Here is a 26802-nt window from a genome sequence, read left to right on the forward strand (position 1 = left end):
TGACGTTTATGATGTATGCACAGTCGATAGCGCTGCGGCTGCACTCGGGGATTGGCTGTGGCGACTGGCCCTCCGGGAGCCTCAAATGCGGGTGGTGCAGCCGGACCTTTCACGCGCCAAGCTGCTCTACGCGTCCTCGCATTCTATGGATGGCTTGGTTGGTTTCGGCTGCCCCTCGTTGTCGTGATACCCGAACACAACACAATAACATACCCGTCCTAGGTTCAAGCCCCGTATGATCCTAGTGGCACAGGACTTTCTATCCCGCTATGGGTAAATCAAGAACATCGACTAACAAAAAAAATCATGTTGCTCCCTTCTTGTATGTCCTTCCCGTTCCTGTATGCTCCCTCCAGCTCGCTTCGCGCTTGTCCCCCTTTGTTTAGAACCTATCGTCGCTCTGGAACAATTCGCGCTGCCGCACGCAATCCACGCCTTCATCTTCTCATCTCACCTCTTCGACTATCACCCTTCCCGCTCCTCCTTCCGCTCTTGTTTGACCCCCCTCCCCCATTTACCCCCATTTTCTCCCTTCCACCTTCTTTCGTTTTAATTCGTGATGCTGTTCAATAAGGCCAGCATAGTTTAGTATACAACATGTAATCTGTATTTGGTAAAAACAATAGTAAGGTGCGGGCAGGGGCTGATTAACCAGTACGCTAACTTAGCGGCCGCATGGGGCTTAGAGGAAAGGAACCTCCCCCCCCCCCCCCTTGCTCACAATTAAAATTGATTCCCAATCTGTCTCTGGTTTAAAATTCCTCATACAACTTCTCGCTCGACATATCCGAATGGCTAACATTAGTGTGACCGCTTAGGGTCTCCACTTGTGTTGATCCGCCACTGGGTGCGGGTCGACCTACCGGGTCGGAACCATCCGCAAACGATCCCGATCATTTGGGTTGACTCGAACTCGATGCTCCCACGATTGTCGTCGTAGCTGTCGAACTACCTAGCGTTCCAGCTGGCCACATACTAGCGCTGATAAGCCCCTACAGCTCCCTGCCATCTCCCTACTTTCTTTGTTTTACAGATGATCTTGCATCCCCCACGTACCGAGGCCGAGTGCAGCAACTCAAGCCCACATCTTCCCGTACAAATTTGCTTCTTCTTTGACGTAACGAGTAATACTATGGACCGGACCGTAACGGCTTCTTTACCTTACTAAAACCACGTTATAGGATAGTCGGCTCTTGATACCTGGAGAATGGTCCGGATGAGAATCGAACTCGTCTGGCCTCGTAGGAACCGATCTAATCACAGCACGCGTTCAATGAGTCGGGACGCTGGTCGAAGAGAGCAGCAGAATTAGGATTAAAATGCATTCTGCCTTTTGGTTTAAAGTCTGTATACAATATGCGGCAATTAATTGTTGCTCGACCGAACAAAAAGTTTACCTAAATGTGTCCCAAATATACACATATCATAATACTGTGTTTGTGGTTGTGTTAGTCACTCTTGTGGAAAATGAAAGATTTGACAAACTTGAAATCAACATCATACATGAAATGTAGGACCCCTGTGGGGTCAATGAAGGGGGAGTTAGTGGAGTGTATTAATTTTTTAGGTCATTTAATTTTGCCCACCAACACAATCACACACCAGCGTGAGCTTTTTGGCGGCCATCTTGAACCCTCAAAAACCCCTCGCTCGAAACGTCAAAAACCGTCACAACTACTTACAAAAAGCATCGCCAGCGAGGTAAAATTACACCGATTTGGAGCGTTGGCGAGCTCGTGAAAACCGGGGTTTGGCCTGCGGGACTTCCCCAAGCGAAATTTTTCGGGGATAATGAACATAAACTCATGCCATCTCCTTCTATTCATCAGCTCTACTCTCTCACACGCATCGATGAACTTTTACACATCTCTTTGTTCATTGTGCTATATTTGAAGGGTTTAAAACTGATAGATAACGATTCATGTTCATGAACTAGTAGTGGTCAAATGGTAATGGTGTAATGTTTGCACCATGGTCGACATGAGTTCAATTCCATTTTTATTGTTTTCATTGATGATTTAAAGTTTTGATTTCTTTTTAAAACATGCAGCTCCAGTAACTTCAGACCCCTTTACTCATTGTTAGAAATGCGTGTTTAATAGTCAATCTATTATTTTTATTGTTTTATTTATTTCTTTTAATTAATTTAGTATCAGTACCCCTTCATACAACAAAACAAGCAAATACCCAAGCTCCCGACCACGCTGGTTTTCGCTGGTCTTTTCGGGGATAATTCGTTTACGAATTATCCCCGAAAAGACCAGCGAAATACAGATCATTTTCGGGGATAGTGAACACACGTGAAGGATGAACCCATGCAAAAAAGAGCTAAAAATAGAAATGAACATTCGGATTCATTCCCTTCCCTCATATTCCAATTCATGCTCATGCTTCATCCTTGATGCTACCAACCACATCGCTAATTCTACTTCGAATCACTTTGCCAGTTGCGCCACCATGTTATTATTCATGATCGTGCTATTTGCTTGTTTTGTTGTATGAAGGGGTACTGATACAAAATGAATTAAAAGAAATAAATAAAACAATAAAAATAATAGATTGACTATTAAACACGCATTTCTAACAATGAGTAAAGGGGTCTGAAGTTACTGGAGCTGCATGTTTTAAAAAGAAATCAAAACTTTAAATCATCAATGAATACAATAAAAATGGAATTGAACTCATGTCGACCATGGTGCAAACATTACACCATTACCATTTGACCACTACTAGTTCATGAACATGATTCGTTATCTATCAGTTTTAAACCCTTCAAATATAGCACAATGAACAAAGAGATGTGTAAAAGTTCATCGATGCGTGTGAGAGAGTAGAGCTGATGAATAGAAAGAGATGGCATGAGTTTATGTTCATTATCCCCGAAAAATTTCGCTTGGGTAGCACGATCATGAATAATAATATGGTGGCGCAACTGGCAAAGTGATTCGAAGTAGAATTAGCGATGTGGTTGGTAGCATCAAGGATGAAGCATGAGCATGAATTGGAATATGAGGGAAGGGAATGAATCCGAATGTTCATTTCTATTTTTAGCTCTTTTTGCATGGGTTCATCCTTCACGTGTGTTCACTATCCCCGAAAATGTTCTGTATTTCGCTGGTCTTTTCGGGGATAATTCGTTAACGAATTATCCCCGAAAAGACCAGCGAAAACCATCGTGGTCGGGAGCTTGGGTCCAATGAAGTTTGATATGCACGATCCAACCTGCTCTTGAACAGCGTGGCGGAAACGTCAAATATTTTATGCCAAATTTGGCAATAATAACAAAAAACAATAACAAAGCGACACGTAAATGTTTCGGTATAAAAATTGAAACGCAATAGACATCGTTTTTATGAACACAGGTAATGCTGCATTTTCAAACGGTCAGAACGCATCACAGGTCCTGTGTGTTAAGGATTCAAACTACCCCCTCTGATCCACTATTGTCCAGTTATTTTCGGCAGATTGAACTGCCCAGGTATCTTAATCCTTCTAGGTAAATGTTTGCTTAAAGCGTTTGTTTTAACCAAAAGGCACAGTTTCTTCACAGAAAATACGCCTACAAACTTAGGAGGTAAGAATCAGCGTACAGTTCCAACGATACATGAATTCTACATGTAAATCTGTAAGATATCGATTTGTAGGCGGTTTTGTAAGCCACTTTTGTAGAAGTTTTGTCTGTAGTATTTACTTTATGATTTTCTGCCAATCAGGTAAATAAATAGAAAGAGGTAAGAATGAATTTAAAAAAGTGCAAGCTCTGAGCAAATGGAAACATCTTATTCTTTCCACTGTTCTGCTAGCATCACATTACGGTTGGCTTGCAAACAAAAGAGGCACACAGTTATAAATATCCCTCGCAGCACGAACGTGTCAGCTCCTGCGCATAAAATAATCACTGTTTGGTTTGTTCATACTGTTTTCTTGTGATTTGTGAATAGTGTGACAAAGACCAGCGAAGATGGAAGAACCGGATCGTGATGCAGCACATGTTGGTGCAGTTGGAAAAGTTGACACAAAAAACGATGCGCTAACGGTTTCATTTAGTTCCGAGGATTCCGACAGCTGGACTCTGCTGGGAAAGGAAAGCGATCGGCAGAGCAAAGAACCGAGTGGAGTGCAAGAAGTTATAAAGGAAGAAGTGACTGTGGAGGAAGGAAAGGGCCAACCGTCTCGAAAGCAGCGTCACGACAGTCATCGCAGCACTGAGTGAGTTATTAACCATTTTATATGCGGACTTTAGCCTTTAGGAGGATAAAAATAGCTTTACTAGAGACAGACTACGCTCCACCTTGATGCGATCTTTTATGCACTACCAATGTGTTCCGGTTTGTAGTTTTCATGTAATAATCTGGCAACAATTTAACAAAGGTGTAACTGTTATCGATTGTGTCACATGTGTTGAACTGTGTTTAATTTAAATTGTCCTTTTCAGCTCGCAACTAGATGAATCTTCCGATGGAATCAGCATCATCAGTGAGAGTGACGCCAGCAGCTTGCCAATGGAAGAGGATTTGCATGATGATAGAGGTACAGTTCATTTCTCCCGAACCATCGATTTAAAGGCTGCTGACTATGAACCTTTAACGCCACCATTTACGCCGGATGATGTAAAAACAGTAAAAGAAGAAGGGAGCATTCAAAGGAAACGAGAAGTGCAGGTGAAGCATGCAGATGAAAATTCAGTTGAGCCGGTACAATCGATGGTTGAACATTCCCCTGTCAGCAATGCCAACTGGATCATATTTAGCCTGATAGCCACAGGTATGGTAGCCGTTATACTTGGCAACTCAATGCGACTTCAGAATCGCGTTAATGAAATCAATTTTGAGCACGAGAAACGCATTTCGGAGCTTGAACTGGAAAACAATATTTTGAAGAACGAGATGAACAAACTGCGTCATCTTTATACGCGCTCCGAATTAGACGAACAAGTTCAGCGGGCTGAATTTGAGTGGATGGATGCGCTAAGAGAAGCAAACGTGGTAGAACCAATTGAAGATTATGAAGAGCCAACTCGGGAAGCTAATGCCGCCGAGGCAAGTTTAAAGGTTGAACAAATGGTCCGAAAAGTACCTCCTCAAGATAGTGGAGTAAAAAGGAAAGTTGTTTGGTCAGGAGACGAAGAGGAACCGATGTTGATTGTTGACAAAGACTATGTTTTACCGGCGTTCTGCTACAACAAAGACCAAGCGGTGCATGACGATCTGTTTTCCGAGTATAGTGCCAAATATTGTGATGTAAAGAAGCGGAAGATCGAATCAAAACAGAAAAAGGCAGAGTTTCAACAGAAACAGCAAACTAAACAGGAAAATTATAACAAATTTATTAATCCAGCAACATTAGAACCATCTCAAGAAAAGCGCTCTGACCCTAGTAAACCAGCATCACCATTTAATATCGATTATCAGAAAGCATTCGATGCCATTAAAGCAGAGGGTAGTGTTATCGTGGATGCATTGGGGAGCATTTTAGATCTATCACCCGAACCAGAGGACAGTTTAGGAGCGAAAGTTCGAAAAGTTACTCCTGAAGCTACAACGCCAGAAATACTTGATGTGAAAGCAGAATTGCTTGAGCCAGATCATCACCAGGAATCCAAGGAACTGAAGCACGACGATAGGAAACAAAGAAAGTACAGGCCGGAAGAAAAGAAAACACATAAACAAGAGGACAACTCTCATTCTTCGGGAGAAAGTCAATATTCGAAACGTAAAGACGGCAGTAATCATTCGACGCACGAAAGTCGTCATAAGAAGCAAAAGAATGGTCGTGCAGACAACGGTAAATATGAAAATAAGGAAAGCCAACGCGAATACGGAAGCTATGAGCATAAAAAGTTCGTCGAAGATAGCAGTCATAAGAAAAGTCATAAAAAAAAGCATGGCGACGATGGCAAACATAAATATGTTACGGAACGAAACAATGGTCGTTATTCAGATTCTTATATTTCAGCTGACGGTAGCGATGATGATGATGATGATGATGAGGATGATCATTACAAAAAGAAATTCGATCAGCGTGAAACATTTAGCGATCACAATCATGACGGCAAGTCTTTTGAAACAAATCGGGCTAAGCAAACGGAGGCACTCGACGAACGGATACAACACATTCGCGAACCAGCTGGCGAAGGTTCGTATCTGGAGCAATACAAACGGGCAGAATCGAAAAAAGGAAAACGTCACCAGGAAGATGATTATTACCACGGTCAGAAGCATAATAAGCATGCGAATAAGCAGCAGCAACAGCGGAAAGACGGAGACTGGAACGAGAAAAGGTATAAGGGCAGAGATGAATACCGTCAGAATGGCGGTAAACATGGTGAAAGAGGCTCAGGTGATCAACATTGGCAGGAACGCACGAAGCATGGTCGGCAGGAAGCTAGGGATGAGCAAAGAAAACGGGTGGAAAACAATTGGTATCTAGAGCGAGGAAATCAGCGAGAGGAAGACCGAATTTTCCATTAGTCAAACCGTAGAGCGCGATAAGTGAGGATTTCATAAGCATCCCGCTTTAAAATTCATAAAACTCTTTTCTATTCAATTTTTCCTTTCACCCACACTAAACATTTTAATTTTTTGCAGTGTAATGAAAGGATGTCGTTTATGCGTTTCTGCATACATTTTTCAAAATGAGCTTCTACCACAAGTCAGTTTCAATGCATACCGTAGTAGTCACAATGGGTATGCTGCATTTGGTGTGGTTTTGAACAACCATGCCGCAAATGTTATAATATCCACCGCTAAACAATACATGTGATATATATGGAACTAATAAAAATGTGTTTCAACTCTAAAGAAAAAAAAGAACAGTTTTTGTATGTTTGGACATGATAACGGCAAATACGACATGCTATGGCCTTTATTTGTATTTCCCAGCGTATCTAGCGTCCGCCACCCAGAAAACTCGGTCTCCATCGCTGTACCGCTGGCAGGTTACGTTGCTTTTCCTCGTGCTCCCGTTCGGCCATTTGTTCAGCTAGGAGACGCTGATTTTCGCGGAATTTTACTAATGGATTTTCAAACGATTTGTAATAAGTCATCACATCACGTACATCTTCAACCTCGCTCGTAGCAATCGTCACCAGCATAGCCATAAGATCGAACAGCCCAGCATCGTCATCGTTACCGGTCCAGCGCGGTATGTTTAGGGTATTCTCCGGGTGCAGTTTGGTAGAGTTTGGATCCCAATCGACAACGATCACTTTACTTAGGTCTCGGTTTAGGTTGTCCAGATTTTTCACATGATGACCATCGACAAAGTGTGTAGCATCCCTCACCAAACGGTACATTATGTAGCCCCGAGGATCAAGAGCGTCCAGTATCGGGAACACTGTCATCCCTTGATCGGCGGTGAACACTACAATTTCATAGTTTGCGGCCAGCGTTTCAAGGAACTTGTCGACGCCGGGACGCTTCTTGAAACGCCAGCCAGTTTGGTAGGTCCAGTCTGGGTGTACCAGCACATCTTTCATTTCAAGCACAAGCGTATAGGGTGGTTGAACGTACGGATATTTCAGCGGGTCGGGCAATAGTTTTTCGCGTGACGGTTCTTGAATCATTTTTTGGTAATAGGTCATCGATTTCCACATCCTACGGAAATATTGCTGAAAGGTGGGCAGTTCCATGAACTCATCGACGATAATGTTACCCTCTGCGTCTCGGTCAGGCGCACCAAACACCCATACCGTGTACACACAGAAAGCGGACACGGAAAATCCAAAGAAGACGAATCCGAACTTCATCCTCTTCCAAGATGATTCCTTCTCTGCCTCCTCCTCCTTCCGATGCTTCTCTTGCTGCTGTTCATTTTCCGTACCTTCAACGGCGGTTTGAGGGAATAGCTTTGAAAGCAACTGCGGTGTGGGAGCATTCTGCTGTTGTTCGTTGCTAGAACCTTTTCCAGCTGCAAAATAACGGGGAAATTACACATATTACACAACTGTCGTTCGGTCGCGAACACGCGGGATCGATACATACAAACAGCCGAAAAGAGCCGAACTTGCCGGCAGTGCAGAAATTTGGCCGAGGTACAGTACGACCGGATCCATTTAGATGGAAGCGGACTGGCGTCCCAAGCCTTCACGTATCCTTGTTTAGACTGACAGTACTGCGCGCGATTTGTGCCATACAGCGAAGAGACTGAAATTGTTTGAAATTGATAAAATTGTCTGAAACGAAGAAAGTCGAACAGGTTTCTCGAAACCATTTTTAATGTTTAGATTCGTGACATCGGAACGGGCTCTGACACATGCTACTTGACAGCTTCGCCTGTCCTATGTGACAGGTAACATCATTTGAGATGTGGATAAAATTTTCTGCATATACTTTATTATCCATTTGATTAAATTACCAAAACCAATCCTCCAAAACCAAACCAAAGTCCCGTTATCGTAATGGATTTACACTATCTAAATGAATGAATCGGGTAAAAAGTAGAATTGAATAGAAATTCTGAGCGCCTAATGTCATATGTTGATCTGTCAACACGCACGGAAACTGGCCAACCGTTCCATCTGTAGTTGTCATTGGTTTCGGTCGTGGTTAGGTGGCATACAATTAAAAGAATAGAATAACACAATTATACTACAAGACTATAAAAGCTTTTGCTGATATCCAGTAATTACAACTAACATTTACTGTTGTGAAATAGCATAGTTACGCGAGTGGCTCGAAGCCAGCATATACTGTGTTTTAGTAGTGATTTATGCAAAACAAAGCTGCAAACGCCAAGGAATCGCGTTTGTGTGGCGGAATTTCCTGTCCACTTCTTGTGCATCATTCCTAGCACAAATGCATTTGTAAAGGGGGTTCTTTCGTGATATTCCTGGTTCGTTGTTTAACCATCACAAAATTGCACATTTTCGGGCCATACACACGGCAGAATCCTCTCAACTAGATCTATTAATTTCCAAGTGAGCCGAAGTGTTGTGTGACCTCCAGTCAAGCCAAAGCGATTGTGAAACAGTATCACGAAAGGTCATCATCGGTGCCACATCTTGTTTATTACAAAAAGTTAGTGCGGCAGCGTTTTTACTGCATACAATAGAACAGTAAAACTGGAAGGGGTAAACGTGACAGCGAAATTCATTTAAATGTGATTTAAGATCAGCCCCCTGAGCAAATTCACAACTTCCTGTGACGATCGGAAATTTGGTCTGGAGATAAGCTATCATTATTGTGGATGTTATCAATACGTTGAGAACGAGAAAAGGTGTGTTACGAGTTCTGTGTGTATTTTCTGTTACAAGTGCCTATAATTTTGTTTGTCCAAGGTGTACATGCCGTTAAAAATACCATTTAACACACTGTATAATAAAAGGTTTGTGTTGTATGTTGTGGAACGATTTTTAAGCAAGTCCGATCGCTACCAAAACATTCCCACTCCAGGGAAGTATACACTAGACGTGGTTAAGAATAGCTGGAACACGAACAACATTTGCTAAAAGCCATTCCAGTGCTGGCGTACCAAGCATCAGTTTAGCTGGCAAAAATGGCACAAGAAGCGGTAAGTAGGCAATGCGCTCTGGTAGTTAGTTTCAGATCAAATTAAATCATGCACTACCACAATCACTCGTCATCATAGCAATTGGCAAGCGTTTGTGTCCGCGATGTAAGCGCCCCTCAGTTTGAAATTGCGTCGGAGATTAACTGAAGATGTATTTAAATAGTATAGTTGTTTATGTTCAAACGCAAAGAATCGTCCGTCAGCTGAAGGACCCTGTTCATCAATATGAAATACTGGTGCCTATTTAGCCACTTAGTGTGATGTGCAAAGAATGCCATGGAAACCGAAACATACTTTGGAACAATATTGAAACGGTACATCTAATTATGTTGTGCTATTGCTAATAGATGAAAATACATTACTTTAGAACATGTTCGCCTGGTTTGGCTGGGTTGGCCGAGTTAGTTGATTAAGAGAAAATTTTAAAGTAATTCAACTTACTTTGATGTTGTGTTTATTGTGTTGTAGCTACAATGTTGTCATCATTTAACATAAATTCTACTTCATGTTGTCACGTTATGCTGGCGTATAACTACTTTTTTATTGATTTTATATTGATGACGAGCCAAAAAGTGCCAATTTTTCTAATTTGTTGGCGGGCAAGTTACCCCAGGAACGCACGTGTTCGGTACGCACTCGATCATTGGATCGCAGCAGGCACGATGAGGATAATCGCACACCCATTCACGAACATTGAAGTGCAATCCAGGCGGACACTTCATTTCGCACGCTCGGCCAGTCTCACACACATAATAACGGGTGCAGTCGCTGTGCGGCAACATCACTGGCTGGGGTGGATTGAATGCAGGACAGCCAGCATTCGCCACACAGTTCAGTGGACAGGAGTTGCAGTTATCGTTAAACTGTTCCAATGATACTGACGGAATCGGTCCCGAATTCAGTTCCAGGCCTGCAGCCAATGCAATAACAGCGAAAAGGATGAATTGTTTCATCTTAATCTTTGACCGAGACGTGTGATTTCCAGAGTATTGACTGATCGAAAGTACTTAAAACAATATGAGCTTTATGTGTAAAAGGCAGCTGATTTTATACTGCTTTTAAGCTTAAAGATTTACAGACATCAAACAACAGACATCAATTAGAAACGATTTATCGATATTGTGAATGATTATCTGATAATTTTGTCACATCAAGTCGATTATTAATAGTGATTCCATCAATCATCGTTTCTTTCCATTAGGAGCGACAACAGAAATTGGAATAATTGTTGGACGGGTTAAACTATTTTTTATTTTACAGAAAGCGTTTTATATAGAGTTAGGCGTGATGGATGGTGTATGACAAGTGATGGCTCGTTTATTTCTTTGTATTCTTAGGATTTAATACAGGATATCTGAAGGCAATGTAAAAGGATTTATTGCTATTACCAGGTATAAGAACAATGGAGTGGCATTTCCTGCTATTGTGGACTGGGCTAATTCATCTCCAAGAAACACTAATCGGGGTTTGATATAGTTAGAGAAGGGCATAAAAAATAATATTAGAATTAGAAGCGAAAGCCTTTGCAACATCACAAATTATGAATGCAGGTTACGTTGCTTAAAATATCAATCAAGCTTCGAGATGCATGATTTTGTTGCCTAATGCACACTGTGCGATAACCTATTACCAGGTATCAGTTAAAACATTCTCGAATTAAAAAAAACACTAAAAACAAAAATGTTGTCCATGTCTCTCAACAAAATACATCCACCCTTTTTGTATCTATGATTGTAACTATGATTGATTCGTATAACTGTATGTTGAATATCGGTATCTGAATGTTATCTACACCCGAGGGCTTAATTTTTGTTATCTAACAACTACAACTTAACAACATGCCCGTCATGGGTTAATACCCGAATGGACCGTGCCCCCATACGTAAGACTGACTGTCCTGCTAAATCCAATTAAATAAGTCACTGAAAGCCACTAGCGGTATAGGCATGCCTTGACTTGGCCGATGGCCGGAGAAGAAAACAACTCTAGAAGCAAACAACCTAAACATAGAGAAAAGCTCATAACAACGTACAATAGCTATCAAATGTCCAAAAATCCGAAATGGAAAGGGCGGATTTTGATGCTTTTTAAATCAATTTTCGTTTAATTTATTGTGCCATAAACATGTCTTAAGCTATTGTTGGACAAACTTATTTCCAGCAAAATGCTAGCTAACTAGCAGCTGTAATAGAATCAAAGAAAGCCATGCGCATCATCATCTGAAATCATGTTGCTGTAGAAAAGAGCGCATTTTAAAAGTCCAAAATGGCTCTCACTATTCCATGCTCTCCGAGCATTATTTGCAGTTCTCTCATTTGAAGACGCTGCATAAAATGTTTGCCTCTTCTCTACCATCGCTCTCTCATGCGATCGTGTGTCTTGATCGAGAGGCTGGAATTTTCCAGCGATCGTGTTGGTGCTGCACACTACATTAGCTGCTCGTTCAGAGCGATGTTGATTGATGTAGTGGTACTGCAGATGCAGTGCATGGAGAGCCAGGGCAAGTCTTAGCTCGGAGCAGTCCGGATGAAAGAAAGAAAGTCAATTTCTTCGCAGTATGTGTTCAGTGGTGCTCGCGTCGCGTAGCCCATGCGTCTCTAGACAACGTTGATAGAGATCTTCACAACTAGGATACTGCACTGTTTCCGGAACTATGCTCCCTGCAGAATAACAGTAGTGTGGAAGTGACGTGACAGTGTTTAACTGTAGATTAGATTTACCCTGCAGACTGTTTCAAGCGAATAACGTACGGTTTTACAAAAGAGGATGGCAACTATGCTGTTCCCTACAACGATCCATTATGCGTTGCGCATAGGAACTGCTTTTTGAGAAGCACATGATTTCGTAAAGAAAGAAGCAAAGCCCTGATGCTGCTGCGTGTGCGTGAGTGTTAGTGTTGCAGTTCATGCTTCGCAATTTTTTCACGGTGGTAGTGTTCCGTTATAGTGTCGTTATTAAACCGGCAGGGCAGCTAGAAGCCGCTGACCTCGCCAGTGCAATTTACACGAATGTCGGAAAGTAAAAGATGCCCTGCAGAGAAATGGAGCAAAATGTGAAAGTGAATCATCTGCTTTATGTGCTGCTGTAATGTGATATTTTTCGATGCTATAGTGTACGATTCTCCAAAGCAATGTTTTGTCGCTTTCCTGAGTGGAGTTAGTAGTATGTAATATAGTATCGTAAGTTGTAATACAATTAATAATCCCCACATTGTGATAATGAAGAAGAAAAACAAAATTACAATCATGGACCTTATCCTGCTCTGGGCTCTAAAGGTAAGGATGTTGCGTAAATAGAAATTTGACTTAGTCTGATTGTCGGATTAATTATGATCTTTCTCGATGTGTTTTCATTTTTATTGAATACGATGCAAACGATACTAAAATAATGTAACTTTCCCTTGGCACGTTTGATTCGAAACACAAAATATAATGGGATTTAATGAACCATTATAAAAATTGCAACAATAAAATCATAGTTGGTTATTTGAAGTGATGGATGAAATAGTTTGATCGCGAAGCAATTTAAAATGCCAGTTACAGCTAATGATAACAGCGTGGCAAAGCCTGATCAATTTATTTAATCCATGTCATTTAGAGTGGTTCATATTTACACTCGGTCGATGCTCCATTTTTGCTTTAGTTTTCATTTAAAGTTTAGGTCTCTCTTTCTTGGCCTAAACTGAATCTCGCCTAGGATGTTCGAGAATAGAAACAGGAAATCAGCAAAGCTAAGCGAACGTTGCAGATGCACGTAGGGTTGAAAATCATTTCCATTTCGAGTTATTTGACCCATTTCCTGCGCGTCGTATATTCAAATGAAGTATGAACGTGCTCGTGGCAGCACAGGAACAGTGGACGCAATAGGATCGAATTGGCTCGCATCCGCACACAAGCGCGAACCGATCGCCTCTCAGCATCCGCAGACGGCATAGTTAAGATAGTAGTTGAAAACGGGGCAAAATTGGCCAGTTAAGCAGCTGCATGTTTTATTGTTTCTTTATTTTTCTACAAAACGCTATTATTCTTACACTGTTTTATACTTCTACTATTTATGATTTCAAATTATACACGGCCTTAAAATAATTCATTAATACATCTTTTTTTATTCAGGAGAATTCCTTATCAATTATATTTAAAAACCTGTAAAAACAGATTGATGTTTGAAGTCATGCTCATTTGCCAAGTTTGCGATTGGGGTAAAATGGGTACATATTTTCTCTTCCTATCTTTTTGAATTTTTTGATTGGCTTTGCGTCATATGTCATCAGAAGCTGCCCATTTTGCCCCATGCGAAGCGTTTTTTAATATTTTCTGTTATTGTTGTTATTGTTGTTTAACAATCGGTTATAAAATGTACATGATGTTGATAAAACACTTCATTGAATACATTCTGAGTCTGGGAATCTATCTTTTCTGTGAAATAATGCTTAAATAAAGAGTGCCCATTTTGCCCCGTTTCCCCCCTATTTTATAGTGTACGGTTTCTGATCGACCTCGTCTGCGGGCTTGAAACGGATACACCTAACTGCCTGTTTTCCTTATGGTGATTACAATGATGTTGACTGTGGGGCTGTTGCTGGTGATAGTTGCATTGAAAACGTTAGCGAAGCATCGTGGAACTTGCTTTTCTCGTTTGCTCTCCAGCAGTGGCTTGTAGGCAAGACTTAAGAAAACCTGCTCGCACCCTTTCTATTACTCAGTTCTGATCTCTTGCGATGCATCCTTTGTCGCTCTATGAAATACTGGTATCTGCTGTACCGGCCGGCATTTATAGTACTTCTCTTTGCTTCTTATTTTTCTTCGGATCGAATTTGCGGTATCGTAACTTTTTGCGGTTTTCCGCTTGATCCGGTAGGCGTAGTAGGTTACATGGCTTGAGGGGTCTTGGAAATCGGTCAACGAACGGGTTTCGTCGAAAGTTGCCCGGTTGTGTCGATACAGCAATTGGAATATCCAGCTACAAACGCGTACGGAAGAAAGTACCAAAAGTTGCTGCTTGGCCTCAGCTGCTCAATGTTAGCTACATGTAATTTTCAAGGGATGTATTAAGATTTGTGCATCCTAAAAAATGAATAACACATAACATTTTAGATGTTGTGTCCAGAGCTCCTAACGCGTGAGTTAATCTAATTTGATATGCCCTACTACTTTAATATGCTACTGTCAAGTATTATGAATCACGTTCACTGGTACTATTTTAATGGATTAGCAACTCTTTTAAATGAATAAAAACGTTTTGTTAATGAGCGTCAAAACGGTAGTAAATCTATTTTAAGTAAAAAGTTTGTTTGATCTGAGCAAAAGAAGAATCGATTCGTGTATGAGCTTCCCATGTAAGGTCGAATTAAACGCAAACTTTCTTTCCGAATGATTACAATCATCATTTGCAGCCAAATCCGACAAAAGCTCTCGAATCAGGCGCAAACCTTCCACTTGAATTGACCCAACAGCTGTACACGTACCTCGCCACTGTCCGAAGACTTTCGCTATGTGCTGTGTTCCGAATTGAAACCGTTACGCAGTAGCTTCGAGATCGGGATGTTGGAGTTGGTATTTTCCTCGTAAATCAACGTTTTCGCTATGTTCTTCATTTCATATATCTTCCTATTGCTTTTTTGTTCGTTTCTCAAGTGATGTGTTCACTTCCATACCTACCATATCCATACCATATCACGCTCTGGGTAAAGGTGTAATAAATAGTAAGACAGCTGAGTATCTACCGGACATGTCTGTACTTCTTCATCAGTAAAAGAAAACTTGGTCCATAAACTTTTTTCTTCTTTTTTTAATTATTATATTTTGTGAATTAGCACCAAAATACGCGAAAAACGTGTATTCGATTTAAAAATGGTAAAGCTTGTGTTATTTATGTCTGCTGTTGTTATTAATCGTCTAACACAGCGATGTTCAAACGGTGCAGAATTCCTCAGGGGGGGATTTTCAATTTTTTGGGTGGCAATTTTTGGGTTGCCACGCTCTCCCCTGCTCATGAGCTTTTGAGGGGGGAATGAAATCCTATATGCACCCTACATGGGGGAAAAGCTGTATAAAGGTTGAAAACCACTGGTCTAACACATAACATCAAGTTCGTTTCTTAGACAATATTCGATAGTAAGTAATCCAACAAAATGTAGCTTTGCAATTGATTCATTCTAAAATCACGAACCTGTATAACAAAAAATCGTGCATTCGTTCGGCTCGTTTATACATTCAAAATGTTATTAAGATGGCTAATATTGCATTGAAATTTTTATTTTTCACACGCAGGCCGTAAAACAGTTCATCGATCGAATCAACAGCTCTAGCAACGACCCAAACCGAAAGGCGGTGACACCGGCAATTGCAACCCGATTCCTCTTGGCACGAAAATATGACATCACTCGCGCAATGGCACTTTACGAGCAGCATGAACTAATACGGCAACGGGAAGGGTTGTATGGATTTGATCCACAAACAGAACCGCTTCGAACAGAGCTGGAGACGGGCAAATTCACGATTTTGGTAAGATATGTCATCTAACATTCTCAAATATGACAAGACAGTTACGATTAGCGCGCTTGCCACAGTTACAATGCGTACACTTGGTTAAGTGTACAAATTGTCTAGTTGTTTTCATAGTTTTACATAGAATTTTTTATTCATTCAAATCATAATCTAAACATAAAAAAGTAAATATGTTTTGCTTGTTTCTTACAGCCGGGCCGGGATGCCAGTGGGGCAGCAATCGCCCTGTTCACTGCCAATCTTCACTATCCAATGACCGTGACCCATAAAACAACTCTTCAGGGTGTTGTATATCAGCTAGACGTAGCTTTACAGAGCAGCGAGACACAGAAAGCTGGTTTAGTATTCATATATGATATGAGTACTTCGAAGTATTCCAATTTTGATTACGATTTATCGCAGAAAATCCTCACACTGCTAAAGGTACGTAAACATTATTACCATGTTTAAAAAAGTGTGTGTGTGTGTGTGTGTGTGTGTGTGAGAGAGAGAGAGAGAGAGAAAGAGAGAGAGAGAGAGAGAGAGAGAAAGTGAGAAAGTGAGAAAGAGAAAGAGAAAGAGAAAGAGAAAGAGAAAGAGAAAGAGAAAGAGAAAGAGAAAGAGAAAGAGAAAGAGAAAGAGAAAGAGAAAGAGAAAGAGAAAGAGAGATAGAGAGAGAGAGAGAGAAAGAGAAATAAAGAAAGAGAGAAAGAGAAAGAGAGAGAGAGAGAGAGAGAGAGAGAGAGAGAGAGAAAGAATAGCTTCTGGTGTTGTAGGAATCTTCGGTTCTATTCAATATAATAGTGAACCGTTCATATATAGAACAACTATTTTAGTTCATATTGCACTTGAAACCAGTTTTGATGAACCAGATAATATATACTTCAAGCTGCTACGAAGAGAACTGTCCTATGCAGACAAAACTATCTGAAACGCCGGCGTATTTGACAACCCTTTAGTGACCTAAAGTCGGTGGTTGTCGCGTTGGTCGAATTAATATACTCTGCCGTTATGTTGGCAGACACAGCCGTACAGATGCTAACCATTACGTACGCATGTCCCGCCCACGTGTGCCAACAGATACTAACCGTACCCGAGGATCAACCAAGTTATGGTCAATTGGCGTCGTTAGCTGATCGTCACAGCCCAGGTGACGCTGCATATCGAACGAACACTATATTCAGTACGTCATAATTCAGATGGCGTATGTGTATCCCCGGCATTGAGCGCTTGTTGCCTAGTCGTATCGCTGTCACAAATGCGGTGTGTATATATCGTGCTCTCGAAAGTTTCATACAAGAGATAGTAGTATTTAAATAATATGTTTCAATTGAGAGTTACCCCGCGCGTCTCCGTATGGCGCGCATATTGTGTTGCTACTGTTTGTGTTTTTAGCGACGTTCTAGTACGGACGTAACAGCATGTACACATGCAGCGGATGTTCACATATACACTGTCGCTTGTCGAAAAGAAGCAATTTGTAAGCGGCGCAAAGCGACAAACGAATGAACAGTAGTAAGTGAGGGCGGTGCGCTAGGCACACGGCGCACGTTACGGATTTCCTGGAAACCGAAATATACGCCTGGATGCCTATTGCATCGCAGGGGCAAGCCCATCTTAGGACAAATATCACCTGTTGTTCCGCTGTTGCCCTCATCGAATTCCTTTCAAAGTCGCGGGGTGATTCAGTCAACCGGGAGTAATCAAACGAAGCGGGACGGCGTGAATTTTGCTCGCGCAAGTCGTGTTGATTTATTTGCTCACTCGCACCACTACCTGCCGACATCGTACATTTTTTTTCTTTATTGTGCTTGTTGTCTTTCATTGAGTCATCGTGAAACCTAGAGGTTCCGTTCGTAATATCAATCGTGGTGACAACACATGCGCATGCTCGAAGACGTTAGCCAGGCGCGCGTATTTCGGTGCACGTATTCGTCGTGCTCAAAAGTGTAAATATATGGTAGATCGTCGTGAATAACAAATCCATTTATTCTGCTGCGGAAAAACGTGTAAGGGAAAACATCGGATAGTAAAAAGTGCAAGATTCGTACGTCCATACTTTGTACAACTACAAGGAAAGCGTAGCAATAGCGCTTCAGAACGTAGCGCATATCTCGTGACGGTGAATAATACATAATTTATAATTATTTAATTGTGCTGGCAATCGATAAGATATCGATGATTTGTGCTGGTGCGATGCGAGCTGGTTATTAGGTTGACGATCCTTAAGTGTTACGAAGTGCCTAGCTCCCGGTTGACGTAGTATCTTGAAATTGTATTCGAATCTCGTGTGTGATGTTTATTGTAAGTTTAATAAAATTTAATAATTAAAAGCAAGGTGTTGGTTGCGTACATTGCTTTTCATTGTTAGCTTACTATGTCGCTAATTCACTAGCATGTTCACGTGACCTTCGTTAGCAGAACAAAGTTTCGAGTCGATCTAATATGTGTCTGTAGATTTGCGCACACGCAGAATCAGACCGTACACAGATTAGTCTCAGCGCAGAAGATGCTTGTCAAATACGATGAAGCTGCCATTGCCTCTCATTAGAACATTGGAATCATATTATATTGCACAGTTTCAAAATGCCTTTCTTTCTGTGCGTTGCGATGCATTGCGATTGAATTGAATGTCAGCGAAAGGAGTAATCGTCATAGCAGTTGAATTGTTATCAACGGACTTCATGTTTTAATTTGCATTGTTTTCCTTAAATTTCTTAATTTAAAGCTTAATCTAAACTGGAAACGTGTAAAAACATGACGTAGTTCTAATACTGGATAGCGGTTGAAATTATACAGAAGTAACAATTTATTTCTGGTGGTATGCTCTAGCCACCGGAAATGATTCCATATTCTGCTTCTTAGATTTCGACTTCATTGAATGTTTCCCTTTTTTATGCGATTGCTTTTACCTGTATATTACCATCACATGCGCGTCCCTATTCCGAGTTCCCTTTTTGCAAGGACGATATAACGTTATCCTGACAACCGATACCAACGCTACCATCTGTATGCGTGTCTATGACGATGCGTGTATGTGAGTGTATGCGTGTTCACGGGAACAAGTTCATGTATGTATGGGTTTCGTTAAAATGCGTGTGCGTGCGGTCGTTGAAGGCGCACGCGTTTCACGAACCAAACACGACGGGAAGAGTTGGGTTGTTATTTCGTGAACAGCAAGGTTGTGTTTGCGTGGACACGCACGCGCATTTGAACGGTTCACCCTCGTTTTGGATTGCACAAAACGGCCAACTACAACACACATCGACAAAATCAGCGCCATATTACGAAGTGACCGCTAATCAGTATGCATCAACTTTATACGCGAGGCAAACGAACAGTGTTGAATTCGCGGTGCCAAAATCAAAATCTCTGAAACATTGGTGTCAGTGACCAACTTATTTCCAATACGTCTCTATGGTATGTGCATTCATGAAACAGTACAAAATTGAGTGACGGTAGTTTTTCAAGTGCAAACATTAAGCATCACGATATTTCGACTCTCGTCGACCCTTCGAAAATGACGTCGTTAGTGTCATGGTGTTGATGTTAGATAGTGTTTGTTTTTAATTGCGAAAATCTCCCAGCATGCTTACCAGTGTTCTGTACAGAATTTGATTCAGATAGTTAGTTGGCCGTGGATAACGTTTCTATGTAAATCTGTAAGGCTGGCTTCCGAATCTGCAGTTACGGCGGTTTTGTGAAACACGATAGTTATCAGTGAAAGAAAGTGTATGGTGAAACAACTCACATCCACAATCCGAACGGATAGCTCTTGCAAATGTGGCGGCTGCGGCAAGTAGTGTTATCGATTTTGTGGAAAATCTAGCATCCGTCCAACTTGTGGTAGCGTTTTTTGTTCGAGAAAAGGTTATAAATATTTCCTTTGTTCTTCTGATCTATCCAAGCGCTGCGTATAACAACAGTGCATGTAACAATTAATCGAATGTACAATCGACCTACTATCCTACAAAATTTTCCATATGATAGGAAATGTTTGTCGTCATTATAAGAAATATCTGTGATTAATATTAAAGAGAAAGCGTGCATTGAAGGTTAGTACTGAAAATGTCGGCTCGGTTAACTGATGACTGTTTTTGTGTGTGTTTTTGAACATTTCGGGACTGTGTCATTCCGTTTCGAGTCGGATGAATGGTCGTCCTACGCATTTTTGTCGACTGTCGTTCCTGCAAAAAGAATCGATTTTACATAATTGAAATGTCATTCAATTCCCTGAAAACAGGCGTGACAAGGCGACAAAAGAATCAGTGAAACCATACTCAAACGTCGTCTCTTCCATCGGTCAATGAAGTACGACAAAATCGAACATTTTTTAGCAACGCGATACTTAAGAAAGCAATCGAAAGCGAAGGATATACAGAGAGAATTCATTAGATGCATTGAGTTTCAGTGAGAATGCAAAATGCAATGCAAGCAAGTGATCATGGCAGAATGGAGCGCGTTTGTGCTTAAAATTAACAAAAAATCAAGCACCTCGTTAATTAGTTCAATAGAAATAACATCACATTGTTGTCCTTGTTCAAGGGCGTGATTTGGCGTTGGATCAAGCATTCTTGAATTCTTTGCGTAGGGCTAAAAATATAATACTAAATTGTCGGCTGTTCGTTCGACATTTTTAAAATGAATACTGTAGCAACTGTAAACTGCTAGCTAAGCCATATTATACTGTTATCGGTCGCTGATGATTCTGTAACAATTTCCCTCGTATGGCCTTGCATATTTTGATAAGGAATTTTAGCGAATTAATGAATTTATCAAAAACAATAATGTGCAATATCTATAACCATTCTACTAAAAACACAAACAAAAGCAAACCATTGTATTTGAACATTTTAAGCGCTACAATTCCTAACCAAAAAATAACTCATGGCCTTTAAGGGATAATCTTATCAATTCCTATGAGTTTTAAGATTTTTAGTATAATTTACACAATCTATTAACGCCTAAGCACATTCCTTGTTGACCCTGATGCGCTAGTAAATATCAACAAATCTTAATGCATAACAATCGTAAAATTCATTGAATGGTTTTAACCATTAACTTTTACTATTTATGTAACTTTTACAAAGGAAAGAATCGGTCTTAGTTAGAACATATGTCTTCAAGACGAACGAAAAAATAATGTTATGTCCCCTTTCGCTATTCTTGTATTCTTTGCGTCTGGTGGCCTAAGAATGCGTTTTCCCTACCATGCAATTGTATGTTTGTATTGTTTGTATTGTAATGGGCGCTCTATCCAGTTGCTATTCCGGTTTGTTTTCCTCTTTTTTTCGTGTGTTGAATGGAGTTAGATGCCACTTCATGTGATACTTGATAATGTTTTATCTGAAATAGTACTACATATATTGGATTATTTTCCTACACATGTAGAAAGTTCAATCAGGGGCTTGAAATTAACATTGTCTTTAATAGTACATTTCATTACTACATTATTTTTTGGGATTAAATATCATTTAGTGATTGAGTTAAAATGAATGTAAAATATTGCCATTTAAAAATGATCACTTAACTGACGTGGATCGATGGATCACTGTTCGGCATCTACTATCTAAGCTATTACTGATTACGGTCATCTTTTCTATTTCAGGGCGGTTATCCTGCAAGATTGAAAAAGGTCCTTATCGTAACAGCTCCGCTTTGGTTTAAAGCACCTTTCAAAATTCTAAGGTTGTTCGTGCGAGAGAAATTGCGGGAACGTGTCTTCACCGTATCAATACCGCAGCTTAGTTTACATGTTCCTAGGGAATCTCTTCCAGTTCGGTTAGGTGGCACTCTAGAAGTCGATCATTCCTCATGGTGAGTAGAATTTATACATAATTTGATTAGCAGCACACTTTACAAAGCGGTGTCCAGCACTGTTACTGAATTTCGTTTCGATAAACCCGATTCTCACATCCTTATTCCCTGGTGCGTATGATGTGGCTATTATTGCTTGATTGCACCTGTCGTTGATTTAGTGTTGTTTTGTGGCAATGCGATCGCTGTTTGTTCATTCTCGTCATCGCTATTTAGTATAACTGAAACGAGTTTTCTCCTCTGGCCGCCTTTTCGGCTGCATATGTAGTTTTATGAAATAGCACTAGCATAAAGCTATGCAATAGTAAGGAAAGAGTTTAGTTATCTGGGATTAAAAACAATCGATTCTTTTGTTCCCTATAAAAATCGGTATCTCCTTCCGCAGGACGCACAAATCATACAATTTCTGGGTGTTGGACTGCGTCATTTATTGTGCATGCCAAGTTTAAGGTAACATGAAATTAACTTTCTTCTCAACAGTAATGCATCCTTTAATCGAGCATCAGAATTTCACTGACTCATATTCGCCCACCATAGATACATGCCATCCTCACCCTGTACCACAACAAACCATTCTATGACCTTTTCGAAATTGAGTTGTTTTTTTTTCATTTGTATTATTATTCATCGCTTTCAGGATTGAACGTATGATGCAAATAAAAAGAGTAATGAAAACTGTCAGTCTGTTTGTTTTTTTCAACGAACATGTGCAAACAATACACGGAAAAAAAATAACGTTAATGAGATACAAAAAAAAAACGAATAGATATCCTTAGCTATAGTTCTGATGGTTAACTGTATGAAACCGACTTCTAATTGTCAATCTGACACCTTTTTATAATTCGTATGTTGTATTTTTATACCTTGGAAGCTTCACTTAAGACGATTTAAGGCACGTGTAAGAATGAAATATTTATTTGAGGTGCATGTTTAAACAATTAAGAGGTCAAAGACGAACTCCTTGTAAAATTGCAGTGAAAGTCTATTTTCTGTACCGATTTAATTTGGTAGTAAATGAGATGCATAGTATGTCGTGTTTCATGTAATTTTTGTAAAGAACGCCACATTTTAATCATACATTTTCCACCTTTGTGAGGGATAACGGGATTATAAGTTGTTGGAAGATAGTCATTTGGATAAATGTAAGGCTAGTATACTTTTGTCATTATTTTTCACGGTCTCGCTGGTTTTTTTTTACACAATGGGTTTTCTTACCGTCTGTCATGTTTAACTATTCTTAAATATAAATTTAAAATGGTATTATATCCTGCATCGAAATCATTTGAGTCGTGTTTAATCGTTTGAACAATATTAATTAATGTTAAATTATGTTTTCAGGTTATTGCATTGTTACAAATCGATGACGAATCGTGAAGACGAAATTATTGCAACAGCGGGCCAGCAACAGCAGCAGCCACAAACATCTCAGTCCAACTCCACGGATCTTAATGGAGTGATTGGTGCGAGTCCCGTAATGGGTAGCGCGGGCATTGCGGCGATAGCTGCTGGAACAGGTACACTGGACACTCATCATTCTCTAACTGGTGTTGTTGGCTCGGAACTAGTGGACGTAGAATTTGTGAATTCTCATAACCATCGAGTGTCTCCTGAAAATGGCGCCGAGGTGGAGGATCACTTAAATGTGGAGGATATTAGCAACATAGCAGTTGTGGGTGCAAATCAACATCTTCCGGCAAATCATGCAGGCCATGTTGGACATCAAAATCACCATACAACCAGTGAGCTTTGGACAGAAAACCCTCCGAGTAGCGCTTCGTCTGGCTTTAGCGACGATGACAGTTTGGCCGGGGCAGAAGGAGACCCTAAAACGATCGAGCAAATTGTGCAGATGGTTCGTGAAAGGGGAAAAATGGGTTTAATCCGCGAATATACCGAAATAAAAGCCCGCGCTCCAGATGGTACCTTTACGCATGCAAAGTAAGTATAAGCTGTGCACGGAATCGGCCATTTATTTTATTCTGTAATGGTAATGGATGTGAAATGTCTGTTTTTACAGGTTAAGAAATAACCTAGCAAAGAATCGATACACGGATGTGCTGTGTTACGACCACAGTCGCGTAGTACTGTCTCAGGAAGAGGATGATCCCGCGACGGATTATATCAACGCGAATTTCGTCGACGGTTATAAGCAAAAGAATGCATATATCTCCACACAGGGTCCGCTGCCAAAAACGTCGTACGATTTTTGGCGCATGGTCTGGGAACAGCACTGTTTGCTGATCGTCATGACGACTCGGGTAATGGAGCGGGGCCGCGCCAAGTGTGGACAGTATTGGGAACCGACCGAAGGCGGTTTGGCGGAGTATGGTTCATTTCGATTGCGAACAATGTCGATAGAAACTAACGAAGATTATACAGTGGTGGAGTTGGAAATAAGAAATATTAAGGTAAGACAGACATATTGCATGCTAACCGAAGCGTGTGTATTAAAGTATGGTATATTTGTATTGCAGACTGATGAGGTAAGATGCGTATCGCATTGGCAGTTTACCAGTTGGCCCGATTACGGAGTGCCGTCGTCGGCGAAAGCTATGCTAAACTTTCTACAGCGTGCCCGTGAAAAGCAAGCAGAGATGGTCCGTGCGCTAGGCGATCTTTGGGCCGGTCATCCCAGAGGTCCACCTATAGTGGTTCATTGCAGTGCCGGGATCGGTCGAACGGGAACATTCATCACGTTGGACATATGCATATCGCGCCTCGAAGATGTCGGTACGGCCGATATCAAGGGCACGGTGGAAAAAATTCGATCACAACGGGCCTACTCAATACAAATGCCGGACCAATACGTATTTTGTCATTTAGCACTGATTGAGTATGCTCTTTCACGCTCAATGCTACAGTCGGTGGACCTTTCGGAGTTCGACGATCGAGACGAAGAATCCGATTAGAACATAGCAACTTAAGTGACAAAATCAGCATTAGCGAAATGTGCGCGCATGTGATCTAAGACGATTGATACTGGTCCGGCTCATCGGCTTCGGATTTAGAATTCCTGAGTAGGTGTGGAAGCTATCGTATTTTGTACAGTAGGCAAACTGTTGTTAATATTCTGAACGCTGTTTTGCACTGTTCCACCTCCAAACCGATTAACACTTTCTCCGCAATCACAGTAAATAGCGATCCGTTTTTCTAACAGCATTAGAGGTTCTGCTGATGTATCATACATGCAATCACGCTTCACGTTAAGTATGTGGGTTCTATTACTGTTTTAAAATAACTTCACTAATTTTTGACACAGCAGACAGAAACCACGATCCTACATCCTACATAAGAAACGATAAATCCTGACTGTCAATCTGCGAAATACCAGGAGATATTAAACTACAGCATGGGAAGAGATGTGGTAACACACGGTAGGAGACTGTGGTGTGCCCTAGTATTCGCATTTAATTTGGCTTTTTATTATGTATTAGCATCAAAGCTCTTTTCCCAATCCGGATGCTTTTCAAAGACAGTAGCAAACGAAACGGCCAAACTCATTTCAACAGCAGGTGTAGCAGGTGATTATAGTTCGAGTAAACTCATGGGAAGACGTTTATCTCTACGTGCAACAGACAGATTTCAAGCTTTATCACCTATTACAGTTCAATGCGAAAGTCTTTTGCAATCATCAGGAGTAGATCAAAAACAAAAATTGTATGATAATTTATAATAATTTTCCAAACCCGCTACATTTCAGTGCGGTAACATTAGAGACAAGAAACAGCGTAGATGGCGTAGAAAATATCATCAAGTCCAGTGAAATGTGAAAAAAATCAATTACAAAAGGGAAATGTAGTAATATTAAAAACCACGGTAAAAACTGTTGTAACAAGAATGCGAGAAATAGAAAAAAAGATATCAAACTTTATTTTTTCTATTTATTTTATCTTTAGTGAAGGCGATATTCGTGAGTGCAGATAGAGATATTTAAAAACTAGAACGGTAAAACAATAATTGGAAAGTGGTACTGGTACGTTGGGCGTAACAAACAAACAAAACAATAACTAAAAAACAGCTCCGAAAATAAATTTAGAACATGATACACATATTGTGACTACACTGAAGGTCGTTCAAGAAAACTTGTATTATTCATCCCTTTTAAAGTAAAATGAACAGAAGCGGGTTATTGTCGCCGCTGGTTTGAAATCAAGTGAAGGCAGATAATCAAATTGTATTGTCATAAAATTAAGCCAAGTTTACTTCTGAAACCCGTCATCATTCTTTTTATCTCAGTAAAAGCATCAGATATTGTGCGGCCAAGTGCAGATGCAACATAATTGCAAAACCACGCCGGCTCACGACTCCGAGCTGGCGGAGGTGGTCGTCATATTCCTTTTTGTAACAAAACCCATGATCGTAAGGAAGCAATCGAATAGATGAGATATTTCTGCTGGACAACGCACTGAATCGTGAAGCCAGTGTGAGGTGAATGTGAGAAAGAAGCGAAATCTAAAATATAACCTATTAATGGTTTACAGCTCTGTTCTTCTATTGTGTTTATTTCTCAGAGAAATCCCTAAATGATATGAAGTATTGAAAACTGTATGCCGGCATGACCGTGTAGGTTGCTCGCCAAAATGAACGAGATGATCGCGCGGAACAAGGTGGATTATTAAGATATATGCTTAGTCCACTTTGGTGCGAAGTTAGCAAATGTTGACGATTATAGACTGATGTGTAGGTGTCTTCTTCTATTTGGCGTTAAAGTACATGTCCTACGTGGACATGTCGGCTCGTACAGAGAGGAGGCAGGGAAGGCTTTCAAGATTTTATTCAGAACTACACAAGAGCCTTTGATACGGGGCGGGGGATGCATTCGAGGCTTGAACCCACGACAGGTCCGTTGCTAAGTTATGCGAGTTGACGACTGGACCATGGAATCACCCCACGAAGAACATTTCAACACGATTTCGTAATACATAGTAATTTAAGGCGCGCTTATACGTAGTGCGTAAGATGTCAAGATCGTATTGAGATTTATATGAAC

At 40.7% G+C, this 26802-nt stretch overlaps 3 protein-coding genes across 6 annotated transcripts; 2 read left to right on the top strand and 1 right to left on the bottom strand.

Annotated features, from left to right (window-relative positions):
- The first annotated feature begins 3235 nt into the window (after positions 1–3235).
- Positions 3236–6812, top strand: LOC120950797 (uncharacterized). Of its 3 annotated transcripts, XM_040369119.2 has the most exons (4): positions 3369–3478; positions 3540–3574; positions 3942–4209; positions 4436–6812. In XM_040369119.2, exons 3-4 carry the CDS (start codon positions 3962–3964, stop codon positions 6468–6470), a joined length of 2283 nt encoding a protein of 760 aa, XP_040225053.2. In that variant the 5' UTR covers positions 3369–3478; positions 3540–3574; positions 3942–3961; the 3' UTR covers positions 6471–6812. The 3 variants fall into 3 exon arrangements, with proteins under 3 accessions (XP_040225050.2, XP_040225053.2, XP_040225052.2); XM_040369116.2 differs by lacking the exons at positions 3369–3478; positions 3540–3574 and adding an exon at positions 3236–3362; XM_040369118.2 differs by lacking the exon at positions 3540–3574 and having other exon boundaries at positions 3369–3496.
- A 3-nt stretch (positions 6813–6815) lies between these two features.
- LOC120950804 (mitochondrial import inner membrane translocase subunit TIM50-C-like) lies at positions 6816–8258 on the bottom strand. The gene is made up of 2 exons (XM_040369132.2): positions 7983–8258; positions 6816–7908 (listed from the first exon to the last, which is right to left on the bottom strand). The coding sequence occupies exons 1-2, from the start codon at positions 8209–8211 to the stop codon at positions 6887–6889; spliced, it is 1251 nt and encodes a 416-aa protein (XP_040225066.2). The 5' UTR covers positions 8212–8258; the 3' UTR covers positions 6816–6886.
- A 267-nt stretch (positions 8259–8525) lies between these two features.
- On the top strand, positions 8526–26290 carry LOC120950798 (tyrosine-protein phosphatase non-receptor type 9). Of its 2 annotated transcripts, XM_040369122.2 has the most exons (8): positions 8526–9216; positions 9358–9510; positions 15780–16013; positions 16209–16439; positions 21604–21812; positions 23151–23750; positions 23830–24220; positions 24287–26290. In XM_040369122.2, exons 2-8 carry the CDS (start codon positions 9496–9498, stop codon positions 24719–24721), a joined length of 2115 nt encoding a protein of 704 aa, XP_040225056.1. In that variant the 5' UTR covers positions 8526–9216; positions 9358–9495; the 3' UTR covers positions 24722–26290. The 2 variants fall into 2 exon arrangements, with proteins under 2 accessions (XP_040225056.1, XP_040225054.1); XM_040369120.2 differs by lacking the exons at positions 8526–9216; positions 9358–9510 and adding an exon at positions 12008–12785.
- The last annotated feature ends 512 nt before the right edge of the window (positions 26291–26802 follow it).

This window comes from Anopheles coluzzii, chromosome 2 (assembly GCF_943734685.1).
Source record: "Anopheles coluzzii chromosome 2, AcolN3, whole genome shotgun sequence".
NCBI lineage: Eukaryota > Metazoa > Arthropoda > Insecta > Diptera > Culicidae > Anopheles > Anopheles coluzzii.

Bases quoted from the DNA above. Each gene is read 5' to 3' on its own strand.
- LOC120950797 (XM_040369116.2), top strand. From the start codon at position 3,962: ATGGAAGAACCGGATCGTGATGCAGCACATGTTGGTGCAGTTGGAAAA. The intron at 4,210-4,435 runs GTGAGTTATTAA...TGTCCTTTTCAG, and splicing joins GACAGTCATCGCAGCACTGA to CTCGCAACTAGATGAATCTT.
- LOC120950798 (XM_040369120.2), top strand. From the start codon at position 12,729: ATGAAGAAGAAAAACAAAATTACAATCATGGACCTTATCCTGCTCTGG. The intron at 16,014-16,208 runs GTAAGATATGTC...TGTTTCTTACAG, and splicing joins CGGGCAAATTCACGATTTTG to CCGGGCCGGGATGCCAGTGG. The intron at 24,221-24,286 runs GTAAGACAGACA...TTTGTATTGCAG, and splicing joins TGGAAATAAGAAATATTAAG to ACTGATGAGGTAAGATGCGT.
- LOC120950804 (XM_040369132.2), bottom strand. From the start codon at position 8,211: ATGGTTTCGAGAAACCTGTTCGACTTTCTTCGTTTCAGACAATTTTAT. The intron at 7,909-7,982 runs GTATGTATCGAT...GTTATTTTGCAG, and splicing joins TCGGCTCTTTTCGGCTGTTT to CTGGAAAAGGTTCTAGCAAC.